The sequence below is a fragment of the Solanum lycopersicum genome, chromosome 10, assembly GCF_036512215.1.
Source record: "Solanum lycopersicum chromosome 10, SLM_r2.1".
Taxonomy (NCBI): Eukaryota; Viridiplantae; Streptophyta; class Magnoliopsida; order Solanales; family Solanaceae; genus Solanum; species Solanum lycopersicum.
The window spans coordinates 45,776,897-45,789,791 of NC_090809.1; the positions used below are offsets into that span (position 1 = coordinate 45,776,897).

At 37.4% G+C, this 12,895-nt stretch overlaps 2 protein-coding genes across 2 annotated transcripts; one reads left to right on the forward strand and one right to left on the reverse strand.

The window, feature by feature from the left end:
* Positions 1-857: 857 nt before the first annotated feature.
* LOC138338865 (uncharacterized) lies at positions 858-3,785 on the reverse strand. Its single transcript, XM_069289949.1, has 5 exons — positions 3,529-3,785; positions 3,007-3,428; positions 2,636-2,923; positions 1,439-1,659; positions 858-1,268 (listed from the first exon to the last, which is right to left on the reverse strand). Exons 1-5 carry the CDS (start codon positions 3,783-3,785, stop codon positions 858-860), a joined length of 1,599 nt encoding a protein of 532 aa, XP_069146050.1.
* A 6,113-nt stretch (positions 3,786-9,898) lies between these two features.
* Positions 9,899-11,072, forward strand: LOC138338866 (uncharacterized mitochondrial protein AtMg00810-like). Its single transcript, XM_069289950.1, has 2 exons — positions 9,899-10,781; positions 10,975-11,072. The coding sequence occupies exons 1-2, from the start codon at positions 9,899-9,901 to the stop codon at positions 11,070-11,072; spliced, it is 981 nt and encodes a 326-aa protein (XP_069146051.1).
* The last annotated feature ends 1,823 nt before the right edge of the window (positions 11,073-12,895 follow it).

The following is a 12,895-nucleotide window of genomic DNA, read 5'->3' on the forward strand; positions in this document are numbered from 1 at the left end:
TAGACCCAAAATGGATGAATCTCCAACCTCGAACCACCCAACTGCAGATCTACACCTCCTACAATACAATGCCTCAAACGGTGTCATCCCAATGTTGGAGTCATAACTATTATTATACAAAAACTCTATCAAAGGCAGATGGTCATCCCAGCTACCTCTTAAGTCAATTACACACGCTCTCAACATGTCTTCCAATGTTTGAATGGTTCGCTCTGCCTGCCCATCAGTCTGAGGATGAAAAGCAGTACTAATATTCACCTGCATGCCCAAGCTTTTCTTGAAAGATCTCTAGAAATATGAAGTAAACTGAGCGCCTCTATTTGAAATGATAGACAAAGGAATCCCACTATTTCATCAAAGTAAAGTCTCGCGTAATCCTCGGCTCTGTAGGTAGACTTCACAGTGATAAAGTGAGAAGACTTTGTCAACCTGTCCACAATAACCCATATGGAGTCATACTGCCTCTTAGTCCTTGAAAGACCAACCACAAAGTCCATATTAATGGCTTCCCACTTCCAAGTCAGAACCTCAATAATCTGAGTCGGACCACCAAGCTTAAGATGCTCTGCCTTGACCAGCTGACAATTAGGACACTTAGCCACATATTTTGCAATGTCTTTCTTCATACCATCCCACCAATAGATCTGCTTAAGATCATGATACATTTTGGTGGAACCTGGATGTATGGAATATCTGGAAACATGGGCCTCTGCCACAATCCTGGTCCATAAATCATCCATATCTGGTACAAACATCCTGTCCTGATACCTAAGTATGCAATCACCTTCAAAAGAGAGAGACTCATTCATTTTTAACAACGTTGAGTCCTTCAGCTCCGTCAACACAGGATCAAGATGCTAACCCTTCTTGACTTCAACTACCAAGGATGATTCAGAACGATGATAAACTGAAACACCCCTACTAGTAGAGTCAACCAATCGCACACCCAGTCTGTGTACCTTTTTTGCCAACTTCTTCTTCTCGTCCTCAATGTAGGTTGTACTCCCTATGCTCATCTTGATCAAAGCATCAGCCACAACATTAGCCTTACCTGGATGGTAGTGCACATTAATGTCATAATCCTTCAACAACTCCAACCATCTCCGCTGACATAGGTTCAACTCCCTCTGTGTGAACACGTACTGGAGAGTCTTATGATATGTGAACACATCCATATGCACTCTATACAGATAACGAATCCACAGCTTCAGGGGAAAGACCACAGCTGCCAACTCCAGGTCATGAGTGGGATGATCCTTCTCATGAACCTTGAGTTCTCATGAAGCATAGGCTATCACCTTACCAGCGTGCATAAGAACAAAACCCAAACCAACCCTAGATGTATCACAATAGACAGTGTAATTCTCACCACACTTAGGCAGAGTAAGAATCAGGAATGAAGTGAGTCTGTCCTTGAAATCTTGGAAACTCTTCTCACAATCTCCGTCCATTCAAACTTGGCTTTCTTCTTCATCAAAGCTGTCAATGGGGCAGCAATGGAAGAAAATCCCTCTACAAACCTGCGGTAGTAATCAGCCAATCCTAGAAAGCTACGAATTACAGTGGGAGTAAGGGGTTGTGGCCAATTCTTAACAACTTTAGTCTTCTTGGGGTCCACCTTTACACCTTGATCCGGCACAACATGAACTTGGAAGGTCACTGATGTCAGCCATAATTTACACTTGCTGAATTTAGCATACAACTGATGCCATCTAAGTACCTGCTAGGTTAGTCTCAAATGTTGTTCATGCTCTTCCTTGGTCTTAGAGTAGATTAGAATTTCATCATTAAATACTAAGACAAAAGAATCAAGGTATTCATGGAAGACCCTGTTCATGAGATCCATAAATGCAGAAGGTGTATTCGTGAGACCAAATGACATAACTAGAAATTCATAGTGACCATAGCGGGTACCAAAGGGTGTCTTTGGGATATCTCCATCCCTAACCCTAAGTTGACGGTACCCTAAACAAAGATCAATTTTCGAAAAGAAACTGGACCCTTGGAGTTGGTCAAACAAGTCATTTATTTTGGGAAGTGGATACTTGTTCTTGATAGTGACTTTATTAAGCTGCTGATAATCGATACATTTTAAGGGTCCCATATTTCTTCTTTACAAATAACATTGGAGAGACCTAATGGGATATGCTCGGCTGAATGAAACCCTTATCAATGAGATATTCCAACTGCAGCTTGAACTCTTTGAGTTCTATTTTAGCCAATCTATAAGGAGGAATTGGGATTTGTTTAGTATCGGGTTCTATGTCGATACCAAAGTTAATCTCTCAAATGGGAGGGACTCCAGACAAATATTCAGGAAATACATCTAGGAACTCATTCACTATAGGCACTGAGTCTATGGAAGGAATGTCATGATCTAAATCATTAACACTCACAAGATGACATAGTAACCCCTTGGACATCACTTTATTGGCCTTAAGATTTGAAATCAAGGGATTAGGATGACTCGAATTGTACCCCTCCCAGAGTAACTCTTCTTCATTAGAGAAGCGAAATATCACCACTCTATTACGACAGTCCAAGCAAGCATAACAACAGTGAAGACAGTCCATGCCAAGAATAACATCAAAATCATGCATGGGTAGCTCAACAAAGTTTGAACACATAGTCTTACCACTTACAACTATTGGACAGTCCTTGTATACTCTATCAGTTCTTACATTTTCTCCCAAAGGTGTACTAACCACTATAAGATCATGCAGAACTTCAGGCAATATCTCAAAAGTGAGAGAAAGCAAAGGAGTTACAAAGGAAAGCGTAGACCTTGGATTAAGTAAATCATAAACAGAAGTTGGGAATACTTGCAGTATACCTGTGACCAAATCAGCGGACTTCTCCTGCTCCTCCTTGCCCTTCAGGACATAGAACATGTTCCTCTTAGATGGCTCGCTGCTGCAGCACCCTGTGGATTTGTCCTAGGCTAAGCATTACTTCCAACCTCACCTTTGTTCTATGGGCAGTTTCAAACCATGTGCCCACTCTTACCGCAACCGAAGCAGACATTAGTCTCATGTCTACACTCTTCCCAGTAAGCTCGGCCACACTTAGCATAGTGCTTCTTAGGACGCTGCATCTCACCTCCATTTCCCTCTTTGGGCTCAGGTCTGCCTCTTCTAGGTGATGTACTCCTTTGAGGGTTAGAGTTCCCAGAACTCTGTTGCCCCTTCTTGAACCTAGGCTGCTCACGGACACCAAAATTGTTTCTGTGGCTTCCATGGCTGGGTCCTGCCTGATCTTGAGGCCTACGCCTCCTAACATAACGAACACCTCTCTTCTTGCGGTTGTCCTCTACCTGCTGGACATGCACCATTAACCTGGAGAGGTCCATATTATTATGGAGCACCGTAGACCGACACTCCTCTTCCATGTCTTCATTGATTCCCGTGAGGAACCTGCTCATCTCATCCCTGTTGTTCGAAACCAGGGAGGAAGCATACCTGAATAATTTCAACAAGGCTTAGTACTCTCCTCTTTCTTTCTATTTTAATACTAAAGAAAATAACATACATTGATTGCTTAACAAACTTTAGGGAATACTCCCTGACTGTCATAGAGCCTTGTTTAAGGTTGATGAACTCCTCATCCTTGGATTCCCTAATCTCTCTAGGGAAGAATCTCTCCATGAATGTTGTCTGGAACATCTCCCAAGTGGCTGGCACTCCACCCAAAACTTGGCTATCTTGCCACATCTTGCACCAAGTCTGTGCAACATCCTTGAGCTGATAAGAAGCTAGTTCAGCTTTTTTGGTATCTGTGGCCCGCATAGTCACCAGAATCTTATGTACCTCAATCACAAATTCCTGAGGATCCTCTGATGTCTTAGACCCTGTGAATATATGAGGGTTGATCCTCGTGAAGTCTCACAGCCTGTTAGCCATGCTACGAACCGGTGGGTTCTCTGTCTGAACATCCTGCCAGTTGGCTTGGGTTGTCATAGCCTGAGCCTGCATCGTAATAACCTGTGCCATCTGAGCCAGATATTCCCTCACCTCAGCATCAGTCAACCCGGCCACTCGTTCAGTTGGAGCCTGAGGTGGATTCTGATTACCCCCAACAGCTGCTCATCCTCTCCTCTGACCATTAGCTCTCCTAGTGTTTATTCTCTGAAAACAATAAGGATTGATGTTAGACATGCTCATAACACCAAAAACACAGACATTAGGAAAAGCAAGATAAGATCATAAGAAAGGAAATTTTCCTATGCATCATGCAGTCTCTAATCCAGGATAGTGGTGCACTTCACTACCATGACTTAGAAACTACTCAATGTGGTTGATGTGATCATATATTCCTGTAATTTAACCTAGTTCTCTCATACCAACTTTGTCACGACTGAAATCTAAAACCCAGACGAGACCGGCGTCGTTGACCTCTCAAAGGTCGTAGACAAGCCTACTTACGTCATTCTTACTTTACATAGGTTAATTTTTGCGGAAATTTTAAAACTTTTTATTTATTAATATAATCATAAAAACATTCTCATTAATACATAATTGTTCACCATCGGCCATCTAACATTAAGAGATAAGCAGCTGAAAGAAATAGTTCAATTCTTATTAAATGTATAATTGCAAAAATGGCACCAATGCATAGTCTGAATAAAAACAGGAAAGAAACGCTAATGGAACATGCTCCACTATCTCAAATCTAAAACAAAGCTAGAATATAAAACGGCAGCATCCTCAAAAGTATGAGGACCTACCAAAACCGTATGAATGTTGAACGTTGGGATAACTACAGCGATGATCTTGAAGCTCTATCGCCCTGTGACTGCACCTACAATAGTAGAGTTTGTATAGGGTTAGTACAAACTTGTACTAAGTATAGGTATATGCAAGCACACACCAAGGATATGCATGATAAAGAATAGCTCTTTCCTAACAATATGATTTTTGGAAATCAAGTCTGTTGACTATCCAAATTGAGACTAGAAAAGTTTCAAAATTTTGATTAGGAAAGTCAATGAGCTTTCCAAATTTGAATTAGGAAAGTCAGTGATCATTCCAGATTTGGAATAGGAAAGTTATTCCATGAGAATAACATACATCATCATACTTTTCACATTTGCACACAACACATAACATTTACACATAGCACATATATCATATAGCATGCAACACATTTTGCATGTAGCACATAATTTCTTTAATACCATTCATTCATATGCCATGAGACTTTGGAATCATGGACTTAACTCAAGACATCCCAGAAATGAGGGCTCAACAGATGGGACCTCGACTAGGGAATCTTCATTGGCAAACACAGAGTCTACTTCGTTTATTCATACGTACTCTATTTCATTCATTCATAGGCCAGTGTAAACACCAGCTATACCCAGGATGTAGTTTAAGACTTTCATCAGGTTCGTCGTGCAATGACCAAGAATGACCTAATGTTATTACTTAAATCTAACTCACCTTTTGATTATCCTATCCTAACACCCTTGGTATCATTCATTTCATTATGTGCATCATTTGAGGTTAGCCTCATTCTTTCATTGGTAAATTTAACTTTAACCAACATAGATCATGTGAACATCGTGAAATCCAGTGTCTCCCCCACACCGAAAAGAGGTGGAATCACTGGACAAACTGACCCATAACATGCTAACGTACATGGGAATTCAACCCCGCCAGATCCTTATATTGGTTGTATAGGTTCGAAGACTAGGAGATATAAGGATACCCATATCCGGCAAAACGGACAATCTCATCTCATGAGAGTTACGTAAACCTCTGGCCTTCCCGATAGAAGGCATCACCGCTCATAACTAGCCTATCCATGCTCAGTATAAAGTTCTATTACATTCACCTCATACGTCATGGAAGTTGTCTTCTAGTATGAGGACATCATAGCTCATTATATGATTTCTCATCTCATCATTAGTATTAAGTGTGTTAAGCTCAATATTTTCATTAGAGTGTTCATAGTGAGTGGTCTCTTCATTATCTTACACTCTCATAGGCGAGTATATTTTGGTAACATTTACTTAGGCTCATTTGAGATTGCTCTCATAATTTACATTATCCTCATATCATGTTGTCACCACATTCATTATCATTAGCACCTTTGTTTTTCATAGTCACTCACCTCTTATTACGTGAATGTTTATTTCATCATATGCCAATGTTCTTGGCCATTCAGTGCGTTTCACAGCGTCACTTAACCCTTCTAGGGTTTCATTATTTCATTGTTCATTTCCTTATTTCATTGTTCATCTCATATTATGCCAATGCACTTGGCCATTTAGTGTATCTTACACTCATACTTAACCCTTTTAGGGTTCATCATTTCATTACATACATCTTAGATTCACTTACTTTTAAACGTATGCTAGGCTTATGAGTCTATACACATAAGCCTTGGGGCTTCATTTATAGTTCGTTAAGTAATTCATACATTCCTAAGATTATGTAGTTCAAGACTTATGTATCATGTATATATGCCAAGACCTTGATTTCGATTTAAGTAGGTGGCATTATTCTTGGATATTTTGCTCACGTATGACTTATGTATCAATGCGAAAGTTTGGGAAAGGAAACCCAAATTCGAATGACTTGGATAGCATTTACATTTTTCATTGATTTTATTTTTATTCTCCATAGCTTTGGAACTCTAGATTAAACCCCAATATTAACATTGTACCTTAAATTTTCTGCTTGGTTTCCTCCTAAATTGTCAAAGGTTGTGGGTTCGAGCCCCCACAACCTCTTTCATTTCATTCTTTAATTTTTGCTAGGGCATTGGGAGGTTGTCGGTTCTAACCCCCACAACCTCCTTATTTAAAATTTTAATTAAAACTCACTAGGCTAGGCGTTAGGCAGTGAGGTTGTGGGATTGAGCCCCCACAACATCACCTTATTTTTCTTATTTAATTCGCCTTCTCCTTTCCAGTCTTGAGGTCATGGGTTCGATTCCCTTGCCTCACATTTTCCTTTCTTTATTTTTTCTTCATTCACTCGCTGCTTGGAGGTCGTGGGTCTGATTTCCATGCCTCCCATTTATTTATTCTAATTCTTATACTCTTCTTACTAACCCAGCAGACCCAATCTCGATTCCCCCCATCCCCCTTTCTTTTTCCTTGCTTGCGAATTCCAGTAGCTAAAGGGTGAGGTCACATGTTCCAATCCTGTTGGCCTCACCTCCTTAAAATACATTAAATTTCCAGATTCCAACTTCCTTTTTGAACGAAATTAAATTACACTAGGCTGGAAATATATTCATAGTTTTTAGCTTCCTTTCATCAACCTTTTCATGTTAGTTTCTTAGGGTATTTCACCAAGCACTTAGTGCGTTATTAGGTGTAGTTTAGTAGTTACATTAATCAAGAACTTTCACTCAAAATTAGTAACTTCACACCCCACATGAACATCACATTGTGTACAACTTTTGGACATAAAATTCAAGGATTATACATGCCTTTACACATCTCCAAACAGTGACCAACTTCACTGCCACACATTGCACACACACATCACTTTTTCACATGATTTCGAACAACATAATCATTATTCACAAAATTTAGAACATGCATACTTAAACATAATCATCACGAACATATCATTAAACCTACTTTGTACCAGCTAACATACCCAACCTAAAGTTCAATGAGATCTAGTGACAGGGACATGAAAGGGGGGAACAATCCTAGTTTTTGGAATAATTATCTTGAATCTTAAGGGGTCTCTTGGGAAAGGAACCAAGAGGAAAGAAACCCATACCATAATTGATGTTCAAACATTAAAGTTGCTGCCCAAACCTTTCTCCAAAACCACGTCCAACTCACCTAAAGTTTCACCACCAACTCGACGGAAATCCCCTTTGCGTTAACATTTTTGATTAACTTGCTTTCTTAGATTTTCTTCGTGATTATTCAAGTGTGAAGAACCTTTGTTATACTTTCTGTTCTTCACGTTAATTGGCAGAGAGAAAACAACTGAGTTTGAACATGAGGATGTGATACACGTGAGAGAGTAAAACGTGTGAAGTTGTTTAGGCTTAGATACTAACTTAGTCAATTTAGGACTTTATACTTAAAATATGATTTAATAATTATATGTGAAAGGACCATTTTGCCCTTAAAATTCAGATTTTAAATAATAAATAAATCACCAATTTGTTGCTTCCAATGGGGCTCGAACTCGGGTAGAGTGGCCCTTTTGAAAGGACCATGTCGGGTCAACCTATTAATTAAATTAAATAATTAATTCGTTAGGTAATTACGATATTACCATTGGCCTGGAAAAGACTTTTTTACCCCTGGACCCTCAAAACTTAAGATTTCTTCTTTTGAAGTCCGTTAAAGACTTATTCGATTAAATCTTCTTTTTCGAGAGCCTTACTTTGTTGGTTCCAACCTTTCAAAGCTCAACTAAATCACCAAGTTAGTTGTCTTGGTCGTAGAAGGGTTCTGAGATCTGGTTCTACGCGTATCAATCCATGTGAACCTTGGTCTAATAGCAAGCATTCTTGATACCTTAAGAATTTATCCTATTCATTTTTAGGGTTGTTACATTTCAGTAGGTCTACTTGGACACATTTGCTGAGTTTCAAAAGTAATGCTCTACATATTATCAAGGCTTTTGTCCAAATGGTTGAAAATCAGTACAAAACCACCTATCAAACAATCAGATCAAATAATGGTTTAGAATTTACCAGCCATGAATCTATTCTTTTCTTCCAATCCAAAGGCATACTCCACCTAAAGTCATGTCATACACACCACAACAAAATAGTGTGGTAGAAAGAAAGCACAAATACCTTTTGGAAACAGCTAGGGCCTTGTTATTTCAATTCAAACTACCTATAAAATTCTTGGGGAGTGTGTCTTAACAACATTTGTCATAAATAGACTTCCATCTACTAATCTCCACAACAAAACTCCTTTAACAATCCTATATAACCATGAAACTCATTATTCCCATATGAAAAGCTTTGGTTGTTAATGCTATCCAATCACTCCAAAACACCACAGAACCAAATTGATCCAAAAAGTACCCCACATGTATTTGTAGGATATCCTTTTGGTACCAAGGGTTATAGGGTACTCAATCTTACCACTCACAAGATTCATGTACCTAGGGATGTTGTGTTTCATGAGACAGTGTTCCCTTTTTCTATGATTGATAAATCTCATTCAAACACATTAGCTTCTTCTTTTGATAACTCTCATGTTTCTACAGTTGAACCTTTTGTTGATTTGCCTGTCATTCCTCCTAACAACAATGTGCATAATGATCATGAGTCTACAGAGGTCACATTTCCAGTTCTGCATCAGATATTCCATCACTACTAATCATCGATCCACCAATTTTGTACCCCCATTAAGAATATCTACCAGAATTCCCAAGACACCAGCTTATCTCAATGACTATGTTCATACTGGACATCAACCTACCACATCGAAACCTCGTGTTTCTCTCCATACCTCATTTTCTAATCATCATCATGGGGGATCTAACATTTTATATCCTGATACTCAGTCTTTAGTTTTGAATGTCTCTAATGATTGTGAGTCATTTTCATATGAGGATGCAACTATAAACCCTGCATGGCAGCCTGCAATGACACAGGAACTTACTCTCTACATGATAACAACACTTGGACCCTTATGAGTCTTTCCTATGGAAAGAAGGCTATTGGTTGTAAGTGGGTGTACAAAATTAAATATAAGGCAGATGGTTCAATAGAAAGTTATAAAGCAAGGGTTGTTTATACTCAACACAATGGGATAGACTACACAAAAACTTTTTCTCCTGTCATTAAGAGGACAATTGTGAGGGCTTCGATTGTTATTGCTGTGAAAAGACATTGAACCATATACCAACTTGATGTCAATAATGATTTTCATCATGGTGATATACATGAAGAAGTTTATATGCAACCACTTTCAGGCCTTGAAATTCCTGATTCTAGCCTAGTGTGCAAATTAAACAAGTCGTTATATGGACTGAAACAGACTAGTAGACAATGGTATGCCAAGTTGTCTGATGCACTAAGATCAAGGGGCTACACTCATTCTCTTAATGATTATTCTTTGTTCTACAGAAAGAAGGAATCTTCCATTGTCTTTATAGTTGCGTACATAGATGATATATTTCTCACAGGCACTGATATTGAAGAGATAAACAACTTGAAGGAGTTCTTACATAATCAATTCAAGATTAAGGATCTAGGAAAGTTACATTACTTCTTAGGTATGGAAATTTTGTGTACTGCAATGGGAGTTATCATTTCACAAAGGAAGTTTGTATTAGATCTTCTTAAAGAGTACCAGTGCACTCAAATTTCCAGCTTTACTTCACCACTTGATGCAACTATTAAACTTAGAGCTAATGAGGGTAAACTCCTATCAGATCCTAGATCCTATATAAAATTGATTGGAAAACTTAATTTTCTCACTCATACTAGGTTGGATATTGCCTATGGAGTCCAACATCTTATCCAATTTATGCAGCATCCTAGAGAACCACACATGCATACAGCTTACCACATACTCAAGTATCTTAAGAAGGATCCAACACTGGGCTTGCTTATGACATCAACTGATGATTACAAGGTGCAAGCTTTCTGTGATTCTGACTGGGCTACATGTCCTGATTCGAGGAAGTCAGTCATTGGACATATTGTGTTGTTAGGATCTAGTCCTATTATTTGGAAATCCAAGAAGCAAGAAACAATTTCACTTTCTTCAGTTGAAGCAGAATACAAGTCCCTATGGAAGGTAGTTGAAGAGTTGACTTGGTTGGATCGACTGTTTGGTGAACTCATCATTCCTAGAAATGGCCCTTTCCTGGTTTATTATGACAGCCAATCTGCACGAAATCTATTTTTTCGAGCATATTGCTCGAAATCCATTTTTTCATTAACGTACAAAACATATTGAGGTAGACTGTCATTTTGTACTAAACAAGCTTTACGAAGGCCTTATCTTTTTACATCACAATGGCACAGGTGAACAGCTCGCTGACATGCTCACTAAGGACCTTACTGGAATTAAACATACCACTTTACTGGACAAGTTAGCTGTTTTGATATCACCTTCAACTTGAGAGTGGGTATTGAGATATTTATCAGTCATTTCCATTTATTAGTTACTCTAATTGTTAGTTAGTCCCATCCACATCACTATGGTTACTTAGAATTAGTTAAGAGTTTGTTATAGTGTTAGTTGTAACTTTCATGAATTAGTTAGTTTCTTCATTATTCTTACTAGTTCTATAAATAGATTAGATCACAAGTTGTAAAGTTTGAGTTGATCAATGCAATACACATTTTTCTTTCTATCAGGTTTTTTTCCACTTGTTTTCTTCTCCAATGGAGACTGCACAGTATTCACCATTGTAGGTGAATGCTTGATTGCTTTAATTGTTCAAATTGACAGGCTCCTAAATCAAGCAAGTATAAACATAAACAAGTACAACACATGCCACAAGGTAAGGATGATCTTGAAAAGAAGTAACAACATGCTAACAATCTTGAAGAACCCGATATAAGCCTAAAACATGATTTCTAACTAACTAAGCATGATCAACTAGCTACCCAATCAAAATTTCACAAATCGATATGCATTTACATTCTAGAGCTCAATCTAAAGGACGGAAAGCCATAACTTTCCTCAAAGAAGACAACATGTTGATAACACTCAATTATACGTTTCATAATTTCACGTACATGCGATCATTAACAATAAAGAACCCAACGAGGAGTTAAGGTCGAATACTAAAAGGAATGGTTAAGCAAGACATCAATCATGAAGTGAACACATGAAATAATATTTTTTTAGTTTGTTTAATAGATATTAACTTAAACACAAGTCCTAGACATTTCAAGGTATCAAGAATGAGATTATTTAACAAATTATTAACATGAATATATGTAGGAGAATGTTATTTCATAACTAAGAAAGGAATCTTAGGAGTGTGTGTAATTGAACTCTAATGTTGAATGTGGGTAATAACATTGCTCATTATAGTCTGTTATTAACGGGTATGCTATATTAAGCAAGCACAATAGGCATTTGTCAATCACCTCAATATGTATCACATACAAAGCTAATCTAATACCTTAACGTAGACTTCATTGTCAAGCAAAACTAGCATATTAACATAATCAAATCAATTATCAATTAAAGCATCCACTCTAAGATCTTTCACAAGTATACATAGAGATCTAAAGCTTGATTAGAATTTGCAACCTCAAATCATAAATCAAAACATGAAGAAATAATTAAACCTTTTTCAAACAAATAATTAATAATGCAATAACGACAACCTATAAACTAATTATGACTCAATTACATTCCACAATCGGAGCCTAAAGGATGGAAAATGTTGATAAAAATTTCAAAACGGTGTATGAATTGTTTTTTAACAAAAACAGCAAAATCGCAGACGAAGTATCGATTTTGTCTGCCGGAAAAAGAAAAATCGCTCTTATAGCAGCGATTTGCAAAATTTGATTTTGTTTTAAACAAAAAAAATTAAACAAATTGTTGTCAAGGTAGTGATTTTCAAAAACAATTTTATTTGTTTATTATTTTTAATAAATCGCTGCCCTGGCAGCGACTTAACGTGAATTTTTTCAATTAATTATTTGCTATTTTATAAAATAAAATAAAATAAAATCGCTGCCAAAGCAGCGATTTTGGTACAAAAAATAAATTTTTTTAGTTTTTCTAATTTATAAATTTAATGTGTACGTACATAACCATAATAAATTTAAACAAATTAAAACTAATCGCTGCCAAAAAAAATTGTACCAAAGCAGCGATTTTGGTACAATTTTTTTAAAAAAAAATAAATTTAATGTGTACGTACATAACCATAATAAATAAAAAAATAAAATAAAATAAAATAAATTATATCAAAATCGA

What these genes read in the sequence shown, in the direction of transcription:
- LOC138338866 (XM_069289950.1), top strand. Translation starts at nt 9,899, where the DNA reads ATGCAACCACTTTCAGGCCTTGAAATTCCTGATTCTAGCCTAGTGTGC. An exon ending in TTGGTTGGATCGACTGTTTG is followed by an intron (nt 10,782 to 10,974) that starts GTGAACTCATCA and finishes ACAATGGCACAG; the next exon opens with GTGAACAGCTCGCTGACATG.
- LOC138338865 (XM_069289949.1), bottom strand. Translation starts at nt 3,785, where the DNA reads ATGCGGGCCACAGATACCAAAAAAGCTGAACTAGCTTCTTATCAGCTC. An exon ending in TAATGTCTGCTTCGGTTGCG is followed by an intron (nt 2,924 to 3,006) that starts GTAAGAGTGGGC and finishes ACAAATCCACAG; the next exon opens with GGTGCTGCAGCAGCGAGCCA. An exon ending in AGTTTGAATGGACGGAGATT is followed by an intron (nt 1,269 to 1,438) that starts GTGAGAAGAGTT and finishes TGAGAACTCAAG; the next exon opens with GTTCATGAGAAGGATCATCC.